Here is a 23,977-nt window from a genome sequence, read left to right on the forward strand (position 1 = left end):
CAGAAATTTGCAACACAAAAGGGACTTGTACACAAAACACAAAGCTAGCTCACAGGTGCAGCAGGTAACCAGGAAGGCTGTATAAGGTGCTGGTAAGACCATGCCATCTTATTTAAAGAAAACTTATTTCATTGGAGGCAGTTAAGAGAAGGTTCACTAGGATGATCTCTGGTATGGAGGGATCGTCACATGAATCCATTTGTCCTGACATCCCTGTTGTATTTATTAACTTAACAGACTTTGGCTGGAACAAACCATCTTGCTACACTGTGTTCTAGCTGTGATAGCTCTTCAATTCCAGCAGATGGAACCAGTCAGTTTTAAATCAGCAAGTTTGCAGATGGATGAAGCAAAAACGAAAGCCCTGTAGACAAAAAGATTCCTGGCCATAGAAAACACTGGTTTAAAATATGCTGGTCACTAGGCCAATGCAACCCACTCAAATTCTTAATAACGAAAGTCTGTTCTCAGCAGATATGAGCACTTGACCATTGGAGAGTAAGGTGCACTGCTTTTGGGTTGTCATAACTGAAGATCACACAGGAAAAATGCTATTACTTCAAAGTGAAAGGGTGGTCCTCACCATATCCAAGAGTTTAATTCCTTGCAGTGTTCCCAAGTCTGCATTGTACAGTAACTAGATTGATCATTTTTTAAAAGTATCCTGGGTCTAGTCAAGAATGATAGATACTTGGGATATAGATACAAAGAACAGTTACCTGGGATGAAGCCAAGCAGTAATCCTGTGGAGGAAGATATAGTGGAACATGAAATCAGTAAATTTTCAGGAAAAATTGACTTTTATCTCTGCGGAGTTAAAGATTGAGAAAGAAGAAAGTTTGAAAAATGTCAAATTTAAAAAAAAGCACATTGACCTGGACCCAATATACCAATCACTGCAGCGGACAGCTGGAACGGACAACCGGAAGCGGCAGGTACAAACCACTATAAATGCCGGAGGAAACAACGCAGAAGCGCTTCACAGGAGGCTCTCAAGCACTGAGGATATCACCTAGACAAGGGACAAAAAGTCTGCAACAAATTTCCAGCTCGGCGAACAGAACCACAACAACGAGCACCCGAGCTACAAATCTTCTCCCAAATTTTGACAAAAAAAATGGTTTACTGTAATTCATTTTATTTCAGTTTCTAACCCAAAAGCTTTTACTGAATAAATGTCATTTCAAAAAAACAAACTCCTTCATTTTACAAAACTTATTTTTACATTCCTTGCACGTTATTTTTAAAGTGTCATTTACATATCAAGGTAAAATCCATCACAAAATAGAACGGGTAACACTTGTTCCTCAGCTCAAAAATATACATTTCAACCTATATACCATCAAAAATATACAGTGTTAGCCATTTAGTGGCCATTAAACAGATGCTCTCAAATGAGAGTAAAATTTTGCCAAAAGGAAAGATGCGTTATAGCGTATTGTGAGCAAACATCACAAATCCCATGAATTATCTGCGTCTTAGAGGACAGTGAACAATGACAATCCAAGGATTTCTAGTCTTATGTTTTGCAGCAGTTGTTCAGTGCCTTTTTCCCATCTGCTGCTATTAGCTTTGTCACTGGCTGAACACTGTCCCTGATGTTTGCATTCTTCTTGGCTTCTCTGCACAAGGGAGAAATGAACACAAATTATGTTTATGTATGCACTGTACAGACATCAAGTTTATCCCAATGATTTGTGTTTCAGTTAGAGATTAATTAGTGCTACTGAACATGGTTTTGGCACAAACATTTGTACTAGGTATGTCTGGTTATCTGATGCATACAGGGGTCTATTGTGGTTTTGTTCTTGTTGGCCAGAGATGGGTTTTCATGCTTCAGCTATTTTGATTTGGCAACAAGGCGTGGATTCAGATTTCAGTTGCTACAGCCTGTATGCAACACTCGAAGTTGATCTACAGATTTTCCCTCTGCCCAAGAGGCAGCACCCATCCTCATGGTGTAACAGAGTTACCTGCAACTCATCAGGGTGTCCCATTAAATCCCTCAGGAACTTGAAATCAGTCTTAACATCCTTCATTTTCTCAGTCCTAATTTGTCAACTCACCCCTGCAGTCAAGATTTCCATTTCCGATTGCTAGCCAGTGAGTGCAGACACTACACAAGACTTGGTTATGAATGTCACTGATTAACATACCTCACTCTTGAATAGTAGCTGCAAGAGCAAGGCACCACAAGACCAAAAAGATTAAGTAGTGAATCCCAGTGACACTTGTTCAGTACAACTTCTGTTTTAATAACTATTACCAGGATAACTATGACAATTCCATTATTTTCTGGACCTTTTCCCCACTCCAGGAATTTGTGCATAGATGTCTCAGTAATGGAACATTTCTCAACACAGGGATTATCTTAACACCAAAAACTCCAATTTTAATCAAAACAGTGATTAATCAGACATAATGCAGAAGCAAATTACTGCAGATGATGGAACTGTACTGAACAAAACCATGCTGGGAATCAGAGGGTCAGGCAACATCTATGGAGACAGAGTCATGTAGACTCGAAACATTAGCTTGCTCTCTCCACAGATGCTACTTGATCCTCCAATTTCCAGCATCATTGTTTGTTTGGAAGTAATGCAGATAGATTGCAAAAGTTCTTCATGTAATCCAGAGACCAGGATAAAGAATGATCTGTAAAGAAAGTCCTTCCTCTTTCATTAAGTGGTTTTGTGTTGTTACCCAAGTAATTGCAGCAGTTAGAATAGACTCATTCGGTTTACTTTAATACTGTACAACTGTACAGTTAGAAGTGAACTTACCTGGCCAAATGCAGAACAGCCTCCACCACATTGGTCCCATCTTTAGCACTTGTTTCACAGAATAATGCATTGTAAGTCTAGACAAAGACACAATTGTTACAGGAGAAAGTGAGGACTGCAGATGCTGGAGATCAGAGCTTAAAAATGTGTTGCTGGAAAAGCGCAGGTCAGGCAGCATCCGGGGAGAAGGAGAATCGACGTTTCGGGCAGAAGCCCAAAATGTCGATTCTCCTTCTCCTTGGATGCTGCCTGACCTGCTGCGCTTTTCCAGCAACACATTTTTAAACACAATTGTTATAGCACAGAAGACTAGCAGTTTATCAAGTCCATTTCTGGTCATCACAAGTGATTCAGCCATCATCTGCCCTTATCCCAAATATTCTTCAGACATTCAGCCTATTTTCTTTTGTAAACCACATTTGAATCACCATCATTCGAATTGGCACTGTTTCACACTGAATTGCTCGCATCCAAAGTGTTCTCATGTCACCATCATTTCTTCTGCCAATTACTCTAGATCAGTCCCCTCTGGTTTAGGAGCTTTCTGGCCACCAAGCCAGCAATGATTCCTATTTATTTCCGCTATATATTGCTTATATGTAGATTTCTATTACTCTGATCGCCTCTTATTTGTGTATCTATCAAGATACACCTTAAATGCTGTTAATGCGCCTACTTCCCCCACTTGCACTGGTAGTGCATTCCAGGCATCCACCACCCTCAATGAAAAATTTTCCCTGCACTTCACCCCTAAACTCCCCCCACCTGTGCCCTCTTGTAAATGAGCTTTCCACCCCCACCTATCCAGATTCTCTTATCTGAATTTTGAATGTCAAACTTGACTACTATCAAATGTTCACTCATCCCTAAGGAGAACAGCCCCAGCTTCTCCAATTTGTCATTTTAACTAAAGTCCCTCACCCATATATCCATTCTCTATTTTCTCTACCCTCTCAGAAGCCTTGCCATTCTTCCTAAAAATGTGGTGCCTGGAACTGGACAACTGGTTAACTTGGATTTATTTACATACAGGTTAATCTACAAATTACATCACAACAACCACTAAGAAAGATTAACTCAATGTAATACCCACACTGGTGGACACACGTGTGCGGAAAGGCCATATGCTCATTGTAGTAACAGTGAAAACGAACTTAATCATTTACCTGAAAAATTGTTCTATATTAGTGTCACTTTGTTTGGAAAAGCAGCTTTTATATAAATTTCACTTCTGGTTTGTATTAATGACAATATATATTTATATCACAATAGATCTCACCATAGCTAATTTCTCTCCATGGGCAGTCAGCACAGTGCCACGCTGTGTATGAGGCATTTCATCTCTCAAATCTATTTTGTTCCCAATTAAGATAATTGGTGTTGGGAAGTCAGTAGAACTCTGAAAAACACATTCATTCATTGTTAACTTTGAACTTTTTGCATCCCATATATAATGAAGCCTGCATATTGGGGAAACAGTCACGAGCAGTCTATTTTGGTATTTTTTATTTTGTGTGTTTTAAGTCAACGGGGAGTTCTTTACCTAAAAGGGGTATCTGAGAAGCTACTCATTCTGGAGATGGAGTTGTATCTATTCCACAGATAGAACAGTTTGTCCAATACTATAGATGCAAGGAAAAAAAACAGCTCCCTATTCCACAAAAACAATTTGTGTCACAGAACTCACTGTTCACACTTGTTCACCTGTTTAAAAAAATACATTTGATGGCTGTCCATAATTTGAAGGGTCTATGGTTTCAGAGTGCCTCTTCCAAGTTATTTGGATTAATCAAGATTCTAGTGTCTGCTTATATAGGTTTCACAATATACAAGGTTTTTGGAAAAAGAGTTCCTGATATTGTTAAAGTCTTAGATCCCATTTAAGGAACAGATTGTAAATCATTTTGTCACGCTGGTGACAACAGCATCAAGAATATACAATACCAGCTCACCATCTTGGTTCAGGTAGAGAGTGCAATACTCCACACACCAACACACAGCAGGAGATAGGTGAGAAGTTTCAGAAAGCATACTTTAGAATATCCTGAAGATAAAATGTATGTCACAGCTCATGGATTACTTTTGTTACATAGATAAACTTACCAACCAATCTGGAGAATGTAAGGTGCCACAGACAGAAAATTTGATGAATATAATTTTCTAGCCTTGGCACAAGAGCTCTTGCCCAAGAAAGAACGTTAAAGATTCATTTTTAGACTGGAACATGCAATCTAATCTGGTATTTCTGTCAACATCCCACCTGCCTGCTCAGGTGGGCATAAAAGGATCTCAGAATCATTAGAATGAGCACATTGTGAAAGCAGTGTCCTTTCCCTGTAGCCCTGCAAATATTTTCCCTTCAGCTGTTTAACCAATTCCCATTCAAAACTACTCTTGAATCTGCATCAGAGGTACAATCAGGATTCTAAACAGGCTTTTCTTTATGTCGCCTTTAGTTCTCAGTCCATGTCTTGGTCTACACCTGCTAGTTTTCAATGAAGGGGCATTGGAGTGAAGGTTCACTGTACCCTCATTGGACATCTAATACACACCCTCTGCCACCCGAGTTTCTAAAGAGAGAGCAGAAACGGACCTTTCACTTCTACTGTTGGGTATCCAGGCAAACTGCACTGTGCTTTATATCATCCAACTCAGACTAAAAACTTTGAAACAGAAAAGTGGGACCCTGGAAGCTTTCTCCGCTGGTATATGACCTTTAACACAGCAGCAGCAGCACTCAGAGTCAGATGTTCCATGCCGACCAGATATTCCAACCCAATCTAGTTCCACTGCCAGCACCCAGCCCATATCCCTCCAAACCCTTCCTATTCATAAACCCATCCAAATGCCTTTTAAAAATGTTACCATTGTACTAGCCTCCACCACTTCCTCTGGCAGCTCATTCCATACAAGCACCACCCTGTATGAAAAAGTTGCCTCTTAGGTCTCTCATCCTAAACCTATGCCCTCTAGTTATGGACTCCCCCACCCCAGGGAAATAACTTTGTATATTTATCTTATCCATGCCCCTCATGATTTAGTAAACCCCTACAAGGTTACCCCTCAGCCTCCAACGCTCCTGGGAAAACAGCCCCAGTCTATTCAGCATTTCCCTTTAGCTTAAATCTTCCAACCTTGGCGACATCCTAGTAAGTCTTGTAAAAATGGATTATCCTTTCTGACCTGTCTGTATCTTTTGCATGTCTGAACATCCCATACTTTCTGTCCAGCTCCCACCTAATCCCATTCAGCTAAAGGACAGCAACCATAGCCTCTCCAATCTATCTAGCCATGTAACTAAAGAATCCTATGGTTTTCCACAATCTCCAAAGCGTTCACATCTTTCCTGAAGTGTCAAGGAATCAGACCAATCTTAGATTATAAACAGAATTAGTGGTCACCATGATGCTGTTGCTAATGTTTCATGCTTCTACTTACAGAACCCAAGAATGGAATAAATCTTTTTTTAAAAAACAAAGTATTTCTTAACTTGCTGAAAATGTGTTACTGGAAAAGCGCAGCAGGTCAGGCAGCATCGAAGGAACAGGAGAATCGACGTTTCGGGCATAGTTTCATGCTTCTACTTACAGAACCCAAGAATGGAATAAATCTTTTTTAAAAAACAAAGTATTTCTTAACTTGCTGAAAATGTGTTACTGGAAAAGCGCAGCAGGTCAGGCAGCATCGAAGGAACAGGAGAATCGACGTTTCGGGCATAAGCCCTTCTTCAGGAATGAGGAAAATGTGTCCAGCAGGCTAAGATAAAAGATAGGGAGGAGGGACTTGGTGGAGGGGCTTTGGAAATGCGATAGGTGGAGGGAGGTCAAGGTGAGGGTGATAGGCCAGAGTGGGGTGGGGGCGGAGAGGTCAGGAAGATGATTGCAGGTTAGGAAGGCGGTGCTGAGTTCGAGGGATTTGACTGACACAAGGTGGGGGGAGGGGAAATGAGGAAACTGGAGAAATCTGAGTTCATCCCTTGTGGTTGGAGGGTTCCCACCAATGGCAGTGTGGAAGTATAATGTAGTGGCACTGTAGCTGAAGGACTATGAGGATTGTGTGTTAATGTACAATGACATTGATGGTTCAGAAAAGGTAAGAAGGGGAAAATGATTAGGGTAATTATGGCAGTATTGGAAAACTGGATATCCTTGAGGAGGCAAGGATGGAGTCCATATGCTAAGACGTAAAAACCAAAAGAAATAAGATCGCAAAGATAATAATTGCTGCATTTCATTAGAAATAGGAGATGGGAAAGACAAATATGTGACTGGAAGATTAGTTTCAGATTCTTGGGCAAAAGGGATGGATTTCACACAACAAGCCTGGGATCAATATCTTTGCAGAGGTTCACTAATATGGTTGGAAAAGGTTTAAACAAATGTGTCAGAGAGGTAGACACCAGTAAATAAAAGTAGAATGCTGGACAGGATTAGAGAGGGTGGTCATAGTATTAAACAGGAGCAGACTAAAAGGGTCTACAAGGAATACAAAGACAAGATTACAAAGCATGTATATAAATGTTCAAAGTGTGATGAATGAGATTACTGAGCTAAAAGCACCAATGGCAGTGTGGAAGTATAATGTAGTGGCACTGTAGCTGAAGGACTATGAGGATTGTGTGTTAATGTACAATGACATTGATGGTTCAGAAAAGGTAAGAAGGGGAAAATGATTAGGGTAATTATGGCAGTATTGGAAAACTGGATATCCTTGAGGAGGCAAGGATGGAGTCCATATGCTAAGACGTAAAAACCAAAAGAAATAAGATCGCAAAGATAATAATTGCTGCATTTCATTATAAATAGGAAATGGGAAAGACAAATATGTGGCTGGAAGATTAGCTTAAGAAATAAGAAATAAGTGTTGAAAAAGGTTATAAGAGAAAGGATTTATAATCATCTGGAAAGGAATAATTTGATTAGGGATAGTCAACACGGTTTTGTGAAGGGTAGGTCGTGCCTCGCAAACCTTGTTGAGTTCTTTGAGATGGTGACCATACAGGTGGATGAGGGTAAAGCAATTGATGTGGTGTATATGGATTTCACTAAGGTGTTTGATAAGGTTCCACACGGTAGGCTGAAGACAGGCTTATGCCCGAAACGTCGATTCTCCTGTTCCTTGGATGTTGCCTGACCTGCTGCGCTTTTCCAGCAACACATTTTCAGCTCGGATCTCCAGCATCTGCAGCCCTCACTTTCTCTCATTTATTTCTTAACTTGCCCTATCTTCAATAATTTGTGCACATGTACTCCAGGCCTCTGCTCCATCGTGTTTAGAAGGGCACCTTTTATTGTGTTGCCCCTGTTCACCCACTCTACAAAATTCATTCGGTTGCATTGCCATACACCAAATTTCAGTCTATGTTCCCTGAAAAGTGCTCATCAACCTTCTCTCAGTTCACGAGATACAAGTTTAATGTCATCTATAAATTTTACAATTGTGAACGTGCATACGAGACCAAGTTGCTGTTATATTAAGAGAAACAGTAATTCATGTACCAACCACTTCAGAAGCTTCCAGCCCAAACACAAACTTAGTCACGTTGCTGTTCTTCAGCCCTTTTATTCACCAGGATTTAAAGCTGCAGGCAACCTCATTAAATAAGATTTCTCAAAACACCTTTTTGGAAGTCTACGTAAACATAAGTTGTTTTGAAAGGACTGATGAGGTAATATAGCTTAAGCAAATTAGTCATATACAATTTGCCTTTAACAGGTTCAGGCTGGCTTTTTCTTAATCCAGTGTCGAGAGTGTGGCGCTGGAAAAGCATAGCCGGTCAGGCAGTATCCATGGAGCAGGCTAAAGTCCTTTATCAGGAATGAGGCTTGTGGGCCAAGGGTGCTGAGAAATAAATGGGACTTTGGGGGGTTTCGGGGGAAGAGAGAGGGGAAAGAGGGGAGGGGAGTGTGTTAGGTAGATGAAGGTGGGAAGGAAGGTTACAGGTTGGAGAGGAAAGTGGATCGGATAGATGGGAAGGGAGATGGACAGGTCAAGAGGGTGGTGCACAGTTGGAAGGTTGAATCTGGGATAAAATGAGGGAAGGGGAAGTGAGGAAACTGGTGAAATCCATAATGATCCCGTGTGATTGGAGGGTCCCAAGACGGAAGAGGAGATGTTCCCCCTCCAGGCAGTGGGTGGTAAGGGTTTGGTGATAGAGGTGGCCCAGCACCTACATTCCTTGGGGGAGTGGAAAAGAGATTTAAAACATTCAGCCACGGGGCAATGGGGTTGCTTTGTGCATGTCCCAGAGATGTTCTCTGAAGTGTTCCATAAGTAAGTGTCCTACCCCCCCAATGTAGAGGAGACCGTATTGGGAGCAACGGATACAGTAAAAGTAGTGTGTGGAAGTGCCAGTCCCTTCATAGTTTCCATCCGTCAGCATACTTTGATCAATTCTTGGTGGTTTATCAACATTATATACCTCCAGCCTACCTAATAATCTACTCAAATTTTAGCCCATCCAGTATGTCAACTATTCCACATCCCCACCTTCAGTTTGACTTTGACAGTATCTTATTGTTGGTAAGGGCAGATACAAAAGTACTCATTTAGTACCTCTGCAATGCCCCTGTCTCAAAGGAACCCTTTTAGTTAGAGTCAGATTCATTACTCTTATTTTTACTATTCACCTTCAGAAAATGTTAAATGTCTTGTGTTGGCACTAATCTCATGGCACAATTTGAAGTACCTGGACAAAATTTCTTTCTCAAAACTAATTTGACAGGAGATTATCTGACCATTTATTTCAGTGCTGTTTAATCTTGCAGGGAGAATGGTTTAAAAAAGAAATTTATTTGCAAAATTTAACTATCGAGTACTTTGGGATATCCTAAGGATCTTGAAAGTATGATATAAATACACAACTCTCCTTTAAAAGGTCAAATATTGATTTATTTTTTAAAATAGGAATTGGTCCTAAAATGTCAAACTCCAGGTTAAAGAGAAAATCATGGAAGAGAAATCAATTTTCCATCTGGAGAACAGTTTAGGAAACTCTGGTTGTTGTCACTATACACTAATCAGTTTGATTTGTCGCTATTTGTATTGCTTTGCTTGGACAACTCTACCCTGTGGCACATGCTGTTTATATACACAGAACTATGCTGCTTCTACACTAGTAGAGTTCAGCATTGTAGAGTTCAGCATTATAGGTTCTGAAGAAACCACACACTTGGCACCCACACTGTGTAATCTGCTAGTCACCCCATTCAAAAGAGGAAGAGATAAGATAATCTCAGGACATTGAACATTTTGGAAGAATAATAGAGAATTATACAGTTACAGGATGAACAAAGGACTTGAATCATAGGGAAGCACTACAACAGACATGGGTGATTGACTAGATGAAGTAAAGGTAACATGGAAAAATGCATTTACAGAGTGCGTTGGGGGATTGATTCTTAGAGTCACATGTCGCAGAACCTACACAGGAACAGCCTGTTTTAGATCTAGTAACGGGGTGGGATTCATAGACAGATGAGAGAGAGAGAAAAGGATCCTGTTGGGGTGGGATGTGTTTCAGTTTGATGGAGAGCAACACAGATACCCAGGGTCCTCAACTTAAATAAGGCAAATTACAGAAGTACGAACAAAACGTGCTCGAAAAATAGAAGAAGCTGAACGCCAATGAAGGATCAGTGGCAGATGTTTGCTCAGCAAAAAAAAAGGCTGCCTGGTCAAAAAGGAGGACAAGGAGAAGAACCATGAACCATCTGTAGTGAACAAAAGTTGGTCAAGACGACTATCCCATCAAAAACTAAGGTGTACAAAGTGACAAAAACACAAGGTAAGTCGGAGGTTACTGAAGTCTACAAAAAAAAATAACAGTTGGCAGTACAGACTTGATGAGCTGAAGGACTTCTTCTGTACTGTATGATTCAAACTAACAAATTCCCTTGAGCGTCTTGAGCCATACAAGATGGCACAACAGCAGCTAAACCAGAATGTGGGATCCTTGGAGTTCTGAGTGTTAATCGGGAACAGAGAAATGGCAAAATATTGGTTAGGTTATCTGCTTCGGTCTTCAGTGGGAGACATTGTGAAAATCCCAAAGATATCAGATAGGCAAGGGAGGGAAAACGTTTTGTAACAATAATCAATTAGAACAGTATGTGACAAATAAATGGGGCTGAATGCAGACCAAAAACAAAACAAAAAAAGAAAAAAAAAATCACCAGAACCCGATAACCTGGAGATAAAAGAATTTAAAAGCAAGTGATTGCAGAGACAGTGAAGGCACTGGTTGGAATATTCCAGATCTCACTAGATTCTCAGAGGGTTCCAACAGATCACAAAAATCACTAACATGATGCCTGTATTCAAGAAGAGACACAAAGCAGATAACTATAGGCTAGTTAGCCCATCTGTCATTGGGAAAAATGATAATTCATTAAGAATGCATTAGCTCTTCTAAATGGCCTGCTATTTCTATCTAGTGAAAGTGAAATCATATTTAACCAACTGGCTTGAGTTCTAAGATATGAAGAAGCAGAGTTGATAAAGGAAAACTAGAAGATGTAATGCATTTGAACTTCCAAAAGACATTCAGTAATGGTACCACATAGAAGATTACTACACAAGGCAGAGCTCACAGTATTAGGGGTAATGTATTAGCATGGATTAAGTGATGGTCTTCTCAGGTGGAAATACTAACTAGGGGAGTGTCACAAGATCGGTCAGTCCTTGGGCCTCTATTAATGGACTTTTGACTTATATTTGTGACTTATATTAATAATTTGGAGGTATAATATATCCAAGTTTGCTGCTGATACAAGAGACGGGTGAGGAGGCATTTTGCAATGAGGGACAAAGAACCTGCAAGGGATATAAGTAGATTGAGTGAATGGCAAAAATACTGACATATGAAGTTTAATGTAAGAAAATGAGAGGTCATGCAATTTGATAGGGAGAATCAAACCAGAGACAGATCCACCAAGAACATGCTTAACAGTGGGACAGGTTTGAGGGTCCAAAATGGCTTTCTACAGCTGCTTTTTCTTTTACAACTACAAACAGATAATGTGATCCAAAAGGAAGCTAGACCACAGCAGTGGCTTAAGTGAATGACTATAAACTTGAAAATGCCCACTGCCATAACAGCCCAATACAAAACCGTAGGAAAGGTTGAAAAATTTTGTTAAGCAAACAAGAGATGTACCTTAATTTCATCAATCCACTCTCTGACATTAAGAAAACTAGTCTCAGAGGTCACGTCGTATAGTAATAACACACCATGTGCTTTTCGGAAGTAGGATTTGGCAATACTGCGAAACCTGACAGAAAATAAAAAGGAAGAAAAACGCCGTGGTTTACTAACAAGCATTTGAACTATATGGAAATGGGTTTCATAGTGTACAGACTCAAAACGGATCCATCCATATTGTTCACCTACAGCAAGAGGCATCATTACAAAGATGAAGTTTTTTTTTAAATTGCTAAGCTAAAGAGAGTGACAAAATAGAAGATAAAATATGGAATGAAAAGTGGTATGACTGGTTCTTAACTCTGGCTAACAAACTTGGTTAAAAAGATTAGAGGGCTTCATTTACTGGGAACAGTATATGTGCGAGATTCCTCTCCGAAGGAAAACAAAACGTTTGAGCAAAAATCAAATTCCTCCATTAAAAAGATCACACTCAAACATGATTTTTTTACCTTCACAGCAGAAACCCACAATCAACCAATCATTCCTGACAATGTCAGTGACTCATTTTATTGGAATGAAATAGAGCAGGTTCCACACTGAAAAGTAGGGCTGGTGCAGTTTTAAACCCCATCTGTAACCTCCAGCTGGGTAGCTTACTATAGAGATTTGAGTGTTATAATTTGGAACACGTTGGTGGAACAAGTATTTTGTCACTTACTTTATGTTTGTACAAGAGCAAAGGTTTTGCATCTCTAAGATATTACTTCCCTGCATTAACTATAAGTGCATACACAGATGGACCACTTTAAACATGGCTACGGTGAGTATTCTCTGTGCAATTAACATCTAATGCTATAAAATAGAATATAATAATTGTGGGCAAGGATGCAGATTTAAATTCAGACTTATTTCAGAAAAGCCATTAAGTTTCTCACTTTAAACAGTCACCTTTACCTCTCCTGCCCAGCAGTGTCCCAAATCTGTAACGTGGCACTTTCACCATCAACCAATAACTTCTTCATTTGAAAATCAACTCCTAGAGACAAACAGATTGTATTTTAAAAAAAAAAAAATCTATGCATGCTGGAAAAATCAGAAACCGAAACTAAAACAAAAATTGCTGGAAAAAGCTCAGCAGGTCTGACAGCATCTGTTGAGAGAAAGCGGAGGTAATAAGGAGTCCAGTGATCCTCCACCAGAAGATAATATTCAACATTAGGATTAGATCTTTTGAAAGAAAAGCAGAAAACAGTTACTAAAAAGATGCATAAGACAATATTATTAATATGGTCCATATAATTGGGTGCACAGTTTTACAAGTGGAACATAGATTTATAGCAGGTATTTCGCTCATTTAAAATGATCATGGCTGATCAAAGTCAGAAATGTATTAGTTTCTATTTTAAATATACACAGACTGAATTTCAACATCTCTTTAAAAGCAGAATTCCAAAAATTCACCTCCCTCAGTTTAAAATATATTCTCCTAATCTCAGTTTTAAATGGCACTCTTATTTTTAAAATGGTCCCAGCAGGTTCGAAACACTAACTCAACCACATTTACCCTATCTACCCATTTTAAGTATTATTTTGTAGGGTTCAACGAGACCACCTCATTCTTCAAAGGCCAAGAGAATACAGAGCTGAAAATGTGTTGCTGGAAAAGCGCAGCAGGTCAGGCAGCATCCAAGGAGCAGGAGAATCGACGTTTTGGGCATGAGCCCTTCTTCAGGAATTCTTCTTCAGAGAGTACAGGCCATTATCTCTCTTTACAGGACAATCCCACCATTCCAGGGACAGGTTTGGTGTACCTTGGTTGCAGCTGAAAATGTGCTGCTGGAAAAGCGCAGCAGGTCAGGCAGCATCCAGGGAACAGGAGAATCGACGTTTCGGGCATAAGCCCTTCTTTGCACTCCATCCATGCAAAGTGTATTCATTCTTAGGAAGTGGGCATCACCAGCCAGCCAGTTTGGCCAACATTTGTTGGACATCAACAGTCACCCTCAAAACAGTGATGAGGGTACTTGCTCAGCAACAGTTCGTAACAGTTGATACAATGGAGTAGTTAGAGTGAAGCATTAAGAGTTGCTGTGGGACTGGAGTCCCACATAAGGCAGGCAAAGACAGAAGGTTTCCTTTCCCAATGCAGTTAGGGTTTCCATGACAATAATGAGAAACTGATTGTTACTTTTACTGAGGAGTTTCTATTATTCCTATTTAAAGACATATAAACTCAATTCTCAGAAGTACTGTAGTGCGATTTTAACTCATGTCCTGCTGCATTCCTAGCACAGTGCTGGTGAACTAAACTATCCTACCCAAAAAAGGTTTAACCAACCTTGCGACCTACAACTGCTGGTTTTGCAATCCTTCAGTGACTGGACTTAGGGTCTGTTTCTGTGCTGTATGACTCTTTGGCCCAACTCATCCATACCAACCTGGTTTCCTAACCTTAACTAGTCTCATTTGCCTATGCTGGGCTCATATCCCTCTACACCTTTCCTATCCATGTACCCGATCAAACTTTGTAACTGTACTTGCCTTTACCATTTCCTCTAATTTTCTCCCCTTAATAACATCTCCAAACCTCAATGCATCCTGGAACACACTAGTAAATAAAAATGTGTTTGGTATTGGTGGCTCACCCCTATTGCCTCTGTTCCAACACCAGTTGAGTAAATACCTGGACTGTTGCTTTCAAACAAAAAAGGTTCGAGAATGCAAGGCAGTTCACTTAAAACAGTCACATTAAAACAACAAAATCAGGCATTACAAAAGATAAATCTCTTACCTAAGGTGGTAGGAATATGCCCTTTAAACTCATTCATACACAGACGCAATAAAAAGCTGGATTTCCCCGAACCAGCATCCCCAGCAAGGACAAGTCTGTAGAGCGGGCCATCGGGTTTGGAGTTCTCTACTGCATTACCCGTGTTCTGAAAAGACAAACAACACATTCTTTGATAAAAATGCACAAATCTAAATTCTTTTTAGCATTCCTTTTGCGAAGTTTATAGTCCTGATTCATCAGAATAACTAATATCAGAATTCGATTCAACTGAACTCAATCACTGAATTACCTCTATTAAAAAAAAAGGAAGCTAAAATTTCAATGAGAATGTCAGAGATTAGGTAAGGAATCCAACACAATTAACTGCTGGTCTGTTAATTTCTCCAATTGATCATGATCCCCTGACTTTGTGTGGGGGATGAAATATGGATGTGTCACAGGTTGTGTGTTATGGTGCACGTGGAGGGATACAGGCAGATGCATCAGTAGCAGGATGATCTGCTCAGTTAATTTTACATGACAAAAAGGTAGTGTCATACATCACGCATATACAACAGCTTGTATTTAAATGTAGTAAAAATGTTCCCAGGAACTCCCAAAGGTTAACAGTCTGGAAATGAATAAGTGATTTTGTACACTTTGGAATTTTCTCCCCTCCTTAGAGATGGTCAGGGTGGTAAAAGGGGGAAGATATTGGACCAGTTGAGCCAAGAGTCACTTAGAGTCATAGAGATGTACAGCATGGAAACAGACCCTTCGGTCCACCCCGTCCATGCCGACCAGATATCCCAACCCAATCTAGTCCCACTTGCCAGCACCCGGCCCATATCCCTCCAAACCCTTCCTATTCATATACCCATTCAGAGGTCTTTTAAAACGTTGCAATTGTACCAGCCTTCACCACTTCCTCTGGCAGCTCATTTCATACACTCACCACCCTCTGTGTGAAAACCTCTTCCTGCCACTTCACCAATTAGGTTCTGGACAACAAGGCTCAACCCACCCTCAATTAAGGAAATTTAGTGGTTAACTATTGGCCATCTTCTCCTAATCAGCTGTCTTTCTAACCGGCAATATAAACACGTAGCTTTCTTTGACAACTTTCTCCTCCCACCTAAGGCACAGCCCCACATTCATCATACACCCTCTTGTACCTTAGAGTGCTGTTACTTTGGAGGCTTGTCACAAGTAAGCATCAGTCATTCAGTCAAAGCAGTAATAAAAGCCATGACCTGCCAACATCCACAACCTGGTGAAGTTTCCATCTCAGGAGTGGGGAGAGACAGAGAGCAATTGGAATATCCTGGTCAGCACCCCTAAATCAGCACTAAAATGGATCAACCCTGATCCTTTCCCAAGATAAACAATTATCTACTGCCTGGATCAACGCACGCTTGGGGAAAGGTTGAGCAAACACTTACACCACATATTGTTGGCATCGAGTGTCTAACCAGTTCTGCCTGCTGGTTTACCATGCAGTCATCTTTCTATTCAAGAGAAGATTTACCACGCTTACTTAATTTGGGCACATTCAAATTGCCGACCTAGTTTGAATATTGCCCATCAACATGAAAGCACAGAATTGCTGCATTCCCAGAAATATTCAAGTATTACTTATACATTAAGTACATGCACCAAAGCATCAACCTGGAACTGGTTAGTGAGTCTCAGGCTGTTCCAATCTGTCCCTCTCCCAATGGCTGCTAACATAGGAGGCCATTCCTTGTAGGCCATCACTCCACAGGGTGATAATGAGTGAGGTGCAATTATCAAATACAGATCCATCAGAAGACTGTGGAAATCAAACTAGAAGGTGTTACAAGTTAAGCTTATGGTTTCCATTATGCTGTCGCAGGAACAAAAAGAAAACTCAAAGTTCTGTTCAATAGCCAAATGCAGCCAGCCTGGAATTTGAGAGATCTTCATTTTTAAGTAAAGTTCACCTCTTCACCAGTTTTCATTGTGAATTCTCAGTTAAGCAGAGTGCCTCAACAAAAAGCAAACTTAACACAAGTCTGCAACTCTTACAGAAAGGGCTAGATTAACAGCTGCTTATAAGCCTAAGAATAACAGTATCCTCAATTTAATACAAATCAAATAAATTACATATAAAAATACTTCACATTGCAGATTGGTACATCATAGTTTGAATGATCACAGACAAATTAACATGCTCTTATTGATAGAGGTTTAAAAGCAGAACATTTTGGGTCTCTAGGAATTGATAGTTGGCACCACAGTCAACAAAATGGATTAAAATTCATTACCATTTAATTGATGTAAACATTTATAAGCTGCAAACCCAATACAAATGTATCACCCCCTTCTCCCAAAGTAAAACCTGGATTTACAATGCCGTTTCCATCATAATGTTGACTTCCCATACATTTTGGGAATGTCTTGTTTGCCCAATTCAAAGATTAGAATTGGTGTGTCCCAGGAGTTAATCTAGGGGGAAAAAAAAATGGGAATTGGCCCTCTGACCTAAGGGGCTCAGAGTGGAACATCTCTCTTCCTCTCCCAATTGGTCTCAGTTTTTAAATCTCAACCTTTCACCTCTCTGGTCTCACGGTTCTGGCTAGGTTGGGAAGGTGCCGAGGGGGTAAAATGTCGCGATGCTCAAGGTATAGATATTGTGCATGGGCAAGGGCTGATAGAGGGTGTCTTCTCATCGGTCATCGTTGGGAAGTTACCTTGGAGGTGAATGCTGGCAGACGTCTCCTTGACGATGCTATAGAACTGGAACGGCTAACAGGCCGTGATGGTTTCCACGTCCCGGGCAGTCCATCCACCTCAGACTTAAACTCCGGCATCTAAAAGAAACAGCCAGATAAACATTCAACTGTCCTGGTCCACACAACACCAAGAAGAGAGATTATTACAAACATTAAAAGAACATTTTATATTCACTTCCCACAAGGTCACTTTTCCTTTGCTCTGTATTACATGAATCCCACGGTTTTCCTGGCTGATTCTTGTCCCAGAGTCATCTTATTGGTTTATTCCTGACTCTAGCCTGACATGTTCAGTAACATATCTGCACAGTGGCTCAGTGGTTAGCAGCACTGACTCACAGCTACAGGTTGGATTCCAGCTTTGGGCGACTTTCGCACATTCTCCCCTTGTCTGCGTGGGTTTCCTCTGGGTGCTCCAGTTTCCTCCCACTGTCTAAAGTGGTGCAGGTTAGGTGAACTGGCAGTGCTAAATTGCCCATAGTGTCCAGCGATGTATAGGTTTGGTGCATTAGTCATGGGAAATGTAAAGTAATAGGGTAGAGGACTAGGTCTGGGTGGGATACTTTGGAGGGTCGGTGTTGACTTGTTGGACCAAATGGCCTGTTTCCACACTGTAAGGCTTTTATGATTCTGTGTCTACAACCTTTGTGCGCTAAAACAGCAAGTGAATTATATCAAACGTTTGACACTGATCTACATTAAAATGATATTAAGGCTGGTGATCAAATGTTTTATCAAAGTGATATGGTTTAAGAAGCACCTCAAAAAGAGGGTGGTGGAAGGGAGGGAGGGGAGGAGATGGAGGGTTAGAAGAACGTCTAGATCTTACATCTTGGCTAGCTGAAGGGACAGGAGCCGATGATGGAATACCGAAAACTGTAGGTTTTGAAGGGATGGAATTGAAGAACGTCAGTCTCAGAGGGTTATGGCTCTGGAGGAGGAGAGAGGGATATGAATGGACAAGGCTATGGAGAGATTCAAACAAATGATGAGGGTTTTAGGATGAGTGTTTTAGGGGTGGCGGTGATTGTATGGGGTGGGTAAGGAACATATTTGTGGCACAAGTCAAAACATAATGGCTTTGATCTTCAATATTTAATTGGGAACAAGGTCCCAAACGTAGTTGTATAATTAGATTTGAAGTTTATGAAAAAGTCAATACAGCTTACTTAAAATGGAATTCGCCAACCCTTTGTGCCCCTCACCATTTACCTGGAAACAATAAAGACCTCATTATAGGTAGACCCACAAATACAAAGTAACCACAAGTTTGACGCAGCTGGAAGAGAATCCTTCGTTTGCAGAACCAATTTACATGGATAACATTACACTATTCAATGATTTGGAGTTGCTGGATTTGGCCTCCGATAATTTTATATCAATTTAGAATAGTAAATTCATACTCAGTTACCTGGAAGCAGGCAAATGTCAGAATAACATTTAAATCAAATTGGTTGGTTAGGAGGTGTTTGTGCTATATGTACCTTTGAAAAAAAAAGGGACTGTGTGCTGCCTGTATACAATGTTGAAACTCTGCCTGATAGTAACAATCAATCATTTGCTCTCATAGCCTACATGTTCCACTGTTTAGAAATAATCTAACCACAGAAATAATCAGTTCCCTGAAATCAACTAATCATCAGACCATTAGCATTAACATGGCAGTATTTTTTGACAAACTTAAATCTACAAATCAGATAGATTCCTAAGAAAAAAAATGAATTTACAACACCTAGCAACTCTTCAGAGTTTTTCTAAAGAAGTGCCAAGCTGTGGTATCTGTGTTGTGTGACTGGAGACATCAGATTTTTGCAACTGGTTGTTACAATGAGAGAAAGTTTTTGTATGAAATCACTAAACAAATGCTGAATTGTTCATTTCCTGGCGTGAGGCATCTCACTGTCCAGTTAGATATTACTTCCTCGCCCTTCAGCAGAATTTATTTTTCATCCTGTAATCACAAAGTGAAAGATCATAAGGGAGACAAAGCTGCTGTGGCCTTGATGATTAATGGGGTGAAGAGTGTCTTTCTGAGTTAAGGATTGAGCTATAAACAGGAGGAAGTGCTGAGAAAGGTCCAAAGGCAAGACTACTAGGGTAAACCAGGTGCAGAAAAAGACTGAATTGAGAAAGAAAACAAAAAGCAGAAAAGAAGTTTACATTCAAAATCTTCATTTACTGCAACTTCATGAAACACTTTAACAGGGAGATGTGAGATGACATTTCCAAAAAAATGGAATGACAGATCAACAACAATGAAACTGTCAATTAACTGATGACAATTCACAAATTGCTGACTGATTTGCACACTTGTTAAATTTAGCAGATCCTGGTGATAAAACCACAGCTCAAAATTTTCTACATTTATCAGCAACATACACCAGCAACATTCCACCAAGATGACCATGTGAGCTGTGAAAATTAAAATCAAGACCCACAAACCTTTGGGCAGGACAGTTTAGCTTCCTTACGACAGAAAGCAAAGTAAACATGACATGCGGCAGTGGGAAAGTGCAAAGGAGAGAAAGTTTTTTTAAAAATTCCCCATGGAATCCATTGTGGAAAGGAACAACTATGCAACATTGGAAATTTCTACAGTTCAGATTTTGAGGTTCAAACGATAATTGCAGAAACTCATTCTTGAAACTTTTGAAATCTACTGAATTAGCCATCTCCATTTGGCAGGGGGGGGGGGCGGGGGGGGGGGAATAAACACTCCAGAACGCCTGAAACTCAAAAAAAAGTTTTGAACAGAACAGATCAGCTCACCTCAGTATCCGAGGCCACATATGAGTAACTGTAGTGCATCGTTTCATGAGAATCATCGCTTCCATCACTGTTGTAATCATCCGAGGAATAATCAACAATGTCCTGAGATGTGGAGACACCGCTGTCCAGGTATCGGTCTGCCCAGTTTGCTACTTCAGAAATTCTCTGTCTGGAGTCATCATTATTTAAGATCACAGATTCTTCATTGCCGTTCAAAACACTGCATGTAGAATTACATACAATATACAGTAGAGAAACAAGCCTGGAGAATCAACCAGCCTGTGCTAACTTTGCTACTTTATCCCATTTAAATTTACATCAACATTTTATCATCTAAATCATTTTCTCTCATGTACTCTAGTTTCCAATCATTGGATCTCCAAAACCTATCCAACCATCAATCCACTAATTTAGAGACTTCGGAGGTCGGCTTAAAAACTTGTCTTTTCTAAAAGGGGAAAGCCCTGTTGAATCTCTCTCAATGGCTAGAATTTCAGTTTTGGTACCATTTTTGTATTTTCTCTCTCACTTCTTCCGCCATCCCTTTTAGTTTTATTACAAACTCAAAACCTGTGCAAGATACCAGAGTTGAATACAGATTCACCACTTTTTAATTCTACCTTCCCAGAAACAAACCCAGTACTGTGTTTGCAATTTTAATTGCATTTGCAGAGTGAAAATTAATATAGACCACATTGGTTTTACCAATTTTGATATCGCATGCAGCAGGTTAGAAAAGAATCCGTTCTTGGGAATTGTGGTACATCAGAAAATAGTCCTTTGAATCCTATAACCAGGTCAGAGTTCAACCCCGACAAATGGGTTGAGGCATTTTATCATTGGCTCAAATGTAAACAAGCTTTCCAAACTTGTTGATTCAATTTGATGGGTGGGTACAGGAATGCAACAAATGAAAGCCTAATAGTGATGAGCAATCTCACACAGGCCCCAGTTTGTAGACCTCTCCTCTCTGGCCTGATGAAGGGCTTATGCTCAGAACGTTAACTCTCTTGCTCCTTGGATGCAGCCTGACTGGCTGCGCTTTTCCAGCACCGCACTTTTCAACTCATCTCTCTGGCCCTCTGCATTACAGCAGCTGAACTAGTCCATCCATACACACCATAAACTCTCCACTAAACGCATTCACACCGTCTCATTTCTGCTACTCTATCAGCCCCATATACAAAATACACCATTTTGAGAATATGTATTATGCTCAGATGGGAGTTCTTTATCTTAACAGACCTTGACCCGGGGGTGAAGAGGGATGAGGTCCAGGTTTGGCAGTTTGTTCTGCACCCATGTCCTTTTTGGGGGTTGACCACCTCACAATGTTTGTTCAACATTATTTTATTTCCACTCCAACCCAGCCTGACTTTGTCCAGCTTTTCACCACAAAAGCTATTTGTAAATTTGTGCTGATCCCCTCCACTACTTTTCCCCTTGTTGGGATACCTTTTTGCATGATTTAACAAGAACCAGAACCTTCATTAAGTTGTTCACTGCTCATTTAACTTGACTACCGGAGAGAACATTTTATCTGACTGGCTTTTCCTTCAGTTTGCCATAACATCTAGTGCACGTTACAAAAGGTCAACATACAGACACAGCCCAAAGACTCAAGGGATACTATCCTTTAGGATGAGAAATTAAAACAACATCCTTACTCTTATGTTCAGTTATACAGGGTACTCGTTAAGACTGTATCTTGAATACTGTATGCAAAGCTGATCTTCTTAAAAGGATGGATGCAAATGCTTGGAGATGAATCAGAGAATCCCTACAACATGAAAGAATCCCACTGAGTCCACATTGACCCTCTAAACAGCAGCCCATCCAAACCTACTCCCTTACTCTATGCCTGCAATTCTACATCCCTAGACACTCTAGGCAATTTAGTATGACCAGTCCACCCTAACCTGCACATCTTTGAAGTAGGTTTACCAGTTTGATATCTGAAAGGAGTGTGTGTCCTATGAGGATAGTTCAGACATACTGGGCTTCTTTCCATTTGGGTTTAGAAGAGGGAAGGGTGATTTGATTCAAGTATAAAAGACACTGAATAGTCTTGACAAGATGAACTTGGAAAAGATGTTTCTTCTTGTGGGCCAGTCCAGAACTAAGGGGCATTGTTTTAAAATTAGGCTTTCCCCTTTTAGAATAGAGATCAAAATGGGAGGAATTTTCTTTCTGAAGATGGCAAAGGTGGTTCAGTGAACATTTTTTTTTTAAAAAGGCAGAGGTAGTTAGGCAAGGGATTTAAAAATCAGGTACACTTAGCAATGTAGGGTTTGGAACATAAAAAGATCAGCCATGATCTACCGAATGTCAAAGCTAGACTGAACAACCAAAAAAGATGTCCTTCTGCTTGTAACTCATTTGTAAGGAGGATACATCCCCATGCCATTAACCCAACTAAGTCTGAATGACATTGCCAGCACATTATGGCTCCAACATTTTGTGGTTTCATATTTTCAACATTTCAGGGTATCCTTACCAATATTAATAGTGACCATAGTTGCCATACCTGTTATAGCCAGTGTCAGCTATTCCATTTTGTATTTCTGACTTCACTCCTCTCTCTGGAACAGATCCATTTAAAGAATACTGCAATTAAAAAAAAAAGCCAACCCTTTAGAAATTATTTTGTCCTGAAATGCCAGTCAACTAGTAAGTGCAGATGGCAACATTTAGACAACAATTATCAGTCTTTCCTCTCTGCCTTTAGGGATCTTTGGTTTTACTCATGGGAGAGGAGCATCAGTGGCTAGGCAGCACTTATTGCCCACTTCTGGTGCCCTTAAGATGTTGAACTGCCTTCTTGAACCACTGCAGTCCACTTGCTATAGCTAGACTCAATGCCATTTGGAGGGAATTCCACAATTCTGACCCAGTGACACTGTCGGAACAGTGATAGGTTTCCAATTCAGATGGTGAGTGGTTTGGAAGGGAACTCTAAGTGGTGGCGTTCATGTGTATCTGCTGAGTTTGAAAGGTGCCGTTTAAGGAGCATTGATACATTTCTTCAGCGTATCCTGTAAATAGCACACGCTGCTGCTTCTGAGCATTGGTGGTGGAGGGAGTGAATGCAGTGCCAATCAAGTGGGTTGCTTTGTCCTGGATGGTGTCAAGCTTCGCAAGTGTTGTTGGAGCTGCACTCATCCAGGCAAATAGGGAGCAATGCTTCATACTGCTGACTTGGGCCTTGTCAATGATGGACTGGCTTTGGAGAGTTACTCACTGCAGTATTCCGAGCTGAGAAAAGGAGATGCTAATTTGCTAACAAGTCACTGCATCTACACTACAAGGTGAAAAACAAATTAAATAATGTTCTGACAAAGATTTTATTTTGAATTCCTCCTTTGCATCTAAATCATACACAGTAACATCTTTACCCTGCAACACTACTATTACAAGCTTCCTAAAATTTTAATTGAACAAAATTCTGATTCTTGAGTGATCTCAATCATTGGGAATTACTACCAAGAAACAGATCCTTTCATAGGAAAATTTTAAAAACCTACCTTAGTTTTATTTGAGTTGTGATTCCTCTCCAAAGCAACTCTTAACCCATTGTTGCTATCATAAAGAGCTTTATTAGCCTCTCTAAAAAATATAGAGAAGGGAAGATTAACAACAGACCATTGAAAACTCAGTGATTTCCTTCATCTATTCAGAAAACAGACATGGACAACAATAACACGCATTTAAATCAGAGTGCTGAATAAAGGACATTGATACAAAAAAAAAAGTT

General features: G+C 40.2%; 1 protein-coding gene across 1 annotated transcript in view; it reads right to left on the bottom strand.

The window, feature by feature from the left end:
* Window positions 1-1,275: 1,275 nt before the first annotated feature.
* Window positions 1,276-23,977, bottom strand: part of zgc:162879 (ras and EF-hand domain-containing protein) — an 82,100-nt gene continuing 59,398 nt past the window's right edge. Inside the window, exons 8-17 of the mRNA XM_043677575.1 lie at window positions 23,748-23,829; window positions 22,751-22,830; window positions 20,224-20,443; window positions 17,413-17,532; window positions 14,720-14,864; window positions 12,883-12,964; window positions 11,941-12,055; window positions 4,063-4,182; window positions 2,784-2,860; window positions 1,276-1,622 (exon numbers count right to left, since the gene is read on the bottom strand). Coding sequence (XP_043533510.1) covers window positions 1,520-1,622; window positions 2,784-2,860; window positions 4,063-4,182; window positions 11,941-12,055; window positions 12,883-12,964; window positions 14,720-14,864; window positions 17,413-17,532; window positions 20,224-20,443; window positions 22,751-22,830; window positions 23,748-23,829 — 1,144 coding nt within the window. The 3' untranslated portion in view covers window positions 1,276-1,519. The remainder of the gene's footprint in view (window positions 1,623-2,783; window positions 2,861-4,062; window positions 4,183-11,940; window positions 12,056-12,882; window positions 12,965-14,719; window positions 14,865-17,412; window positions 17,533-20,223; window positions 20,444-22,750; window positions 22,831-23,747; window positions 23,830-23,977) is intronic.

Source organism: Chiloscyllium plagiosum, chromosome 36 (genome assembly GCF_004010195.1).
Source record: "Chiloscyllium plagiosum isolate BGI_BamShark_2017 chromosome 36, ASM401019v2, whole genome shotgun sequence".
Classification (NCBI taxonomy): Eukaryota; Metazoa; Chordata; class Chondrichthyes; order Orectolobiformes; family Hemiscylliidae; genus Chiloscyllium; species Chiloscyllium plagiosum.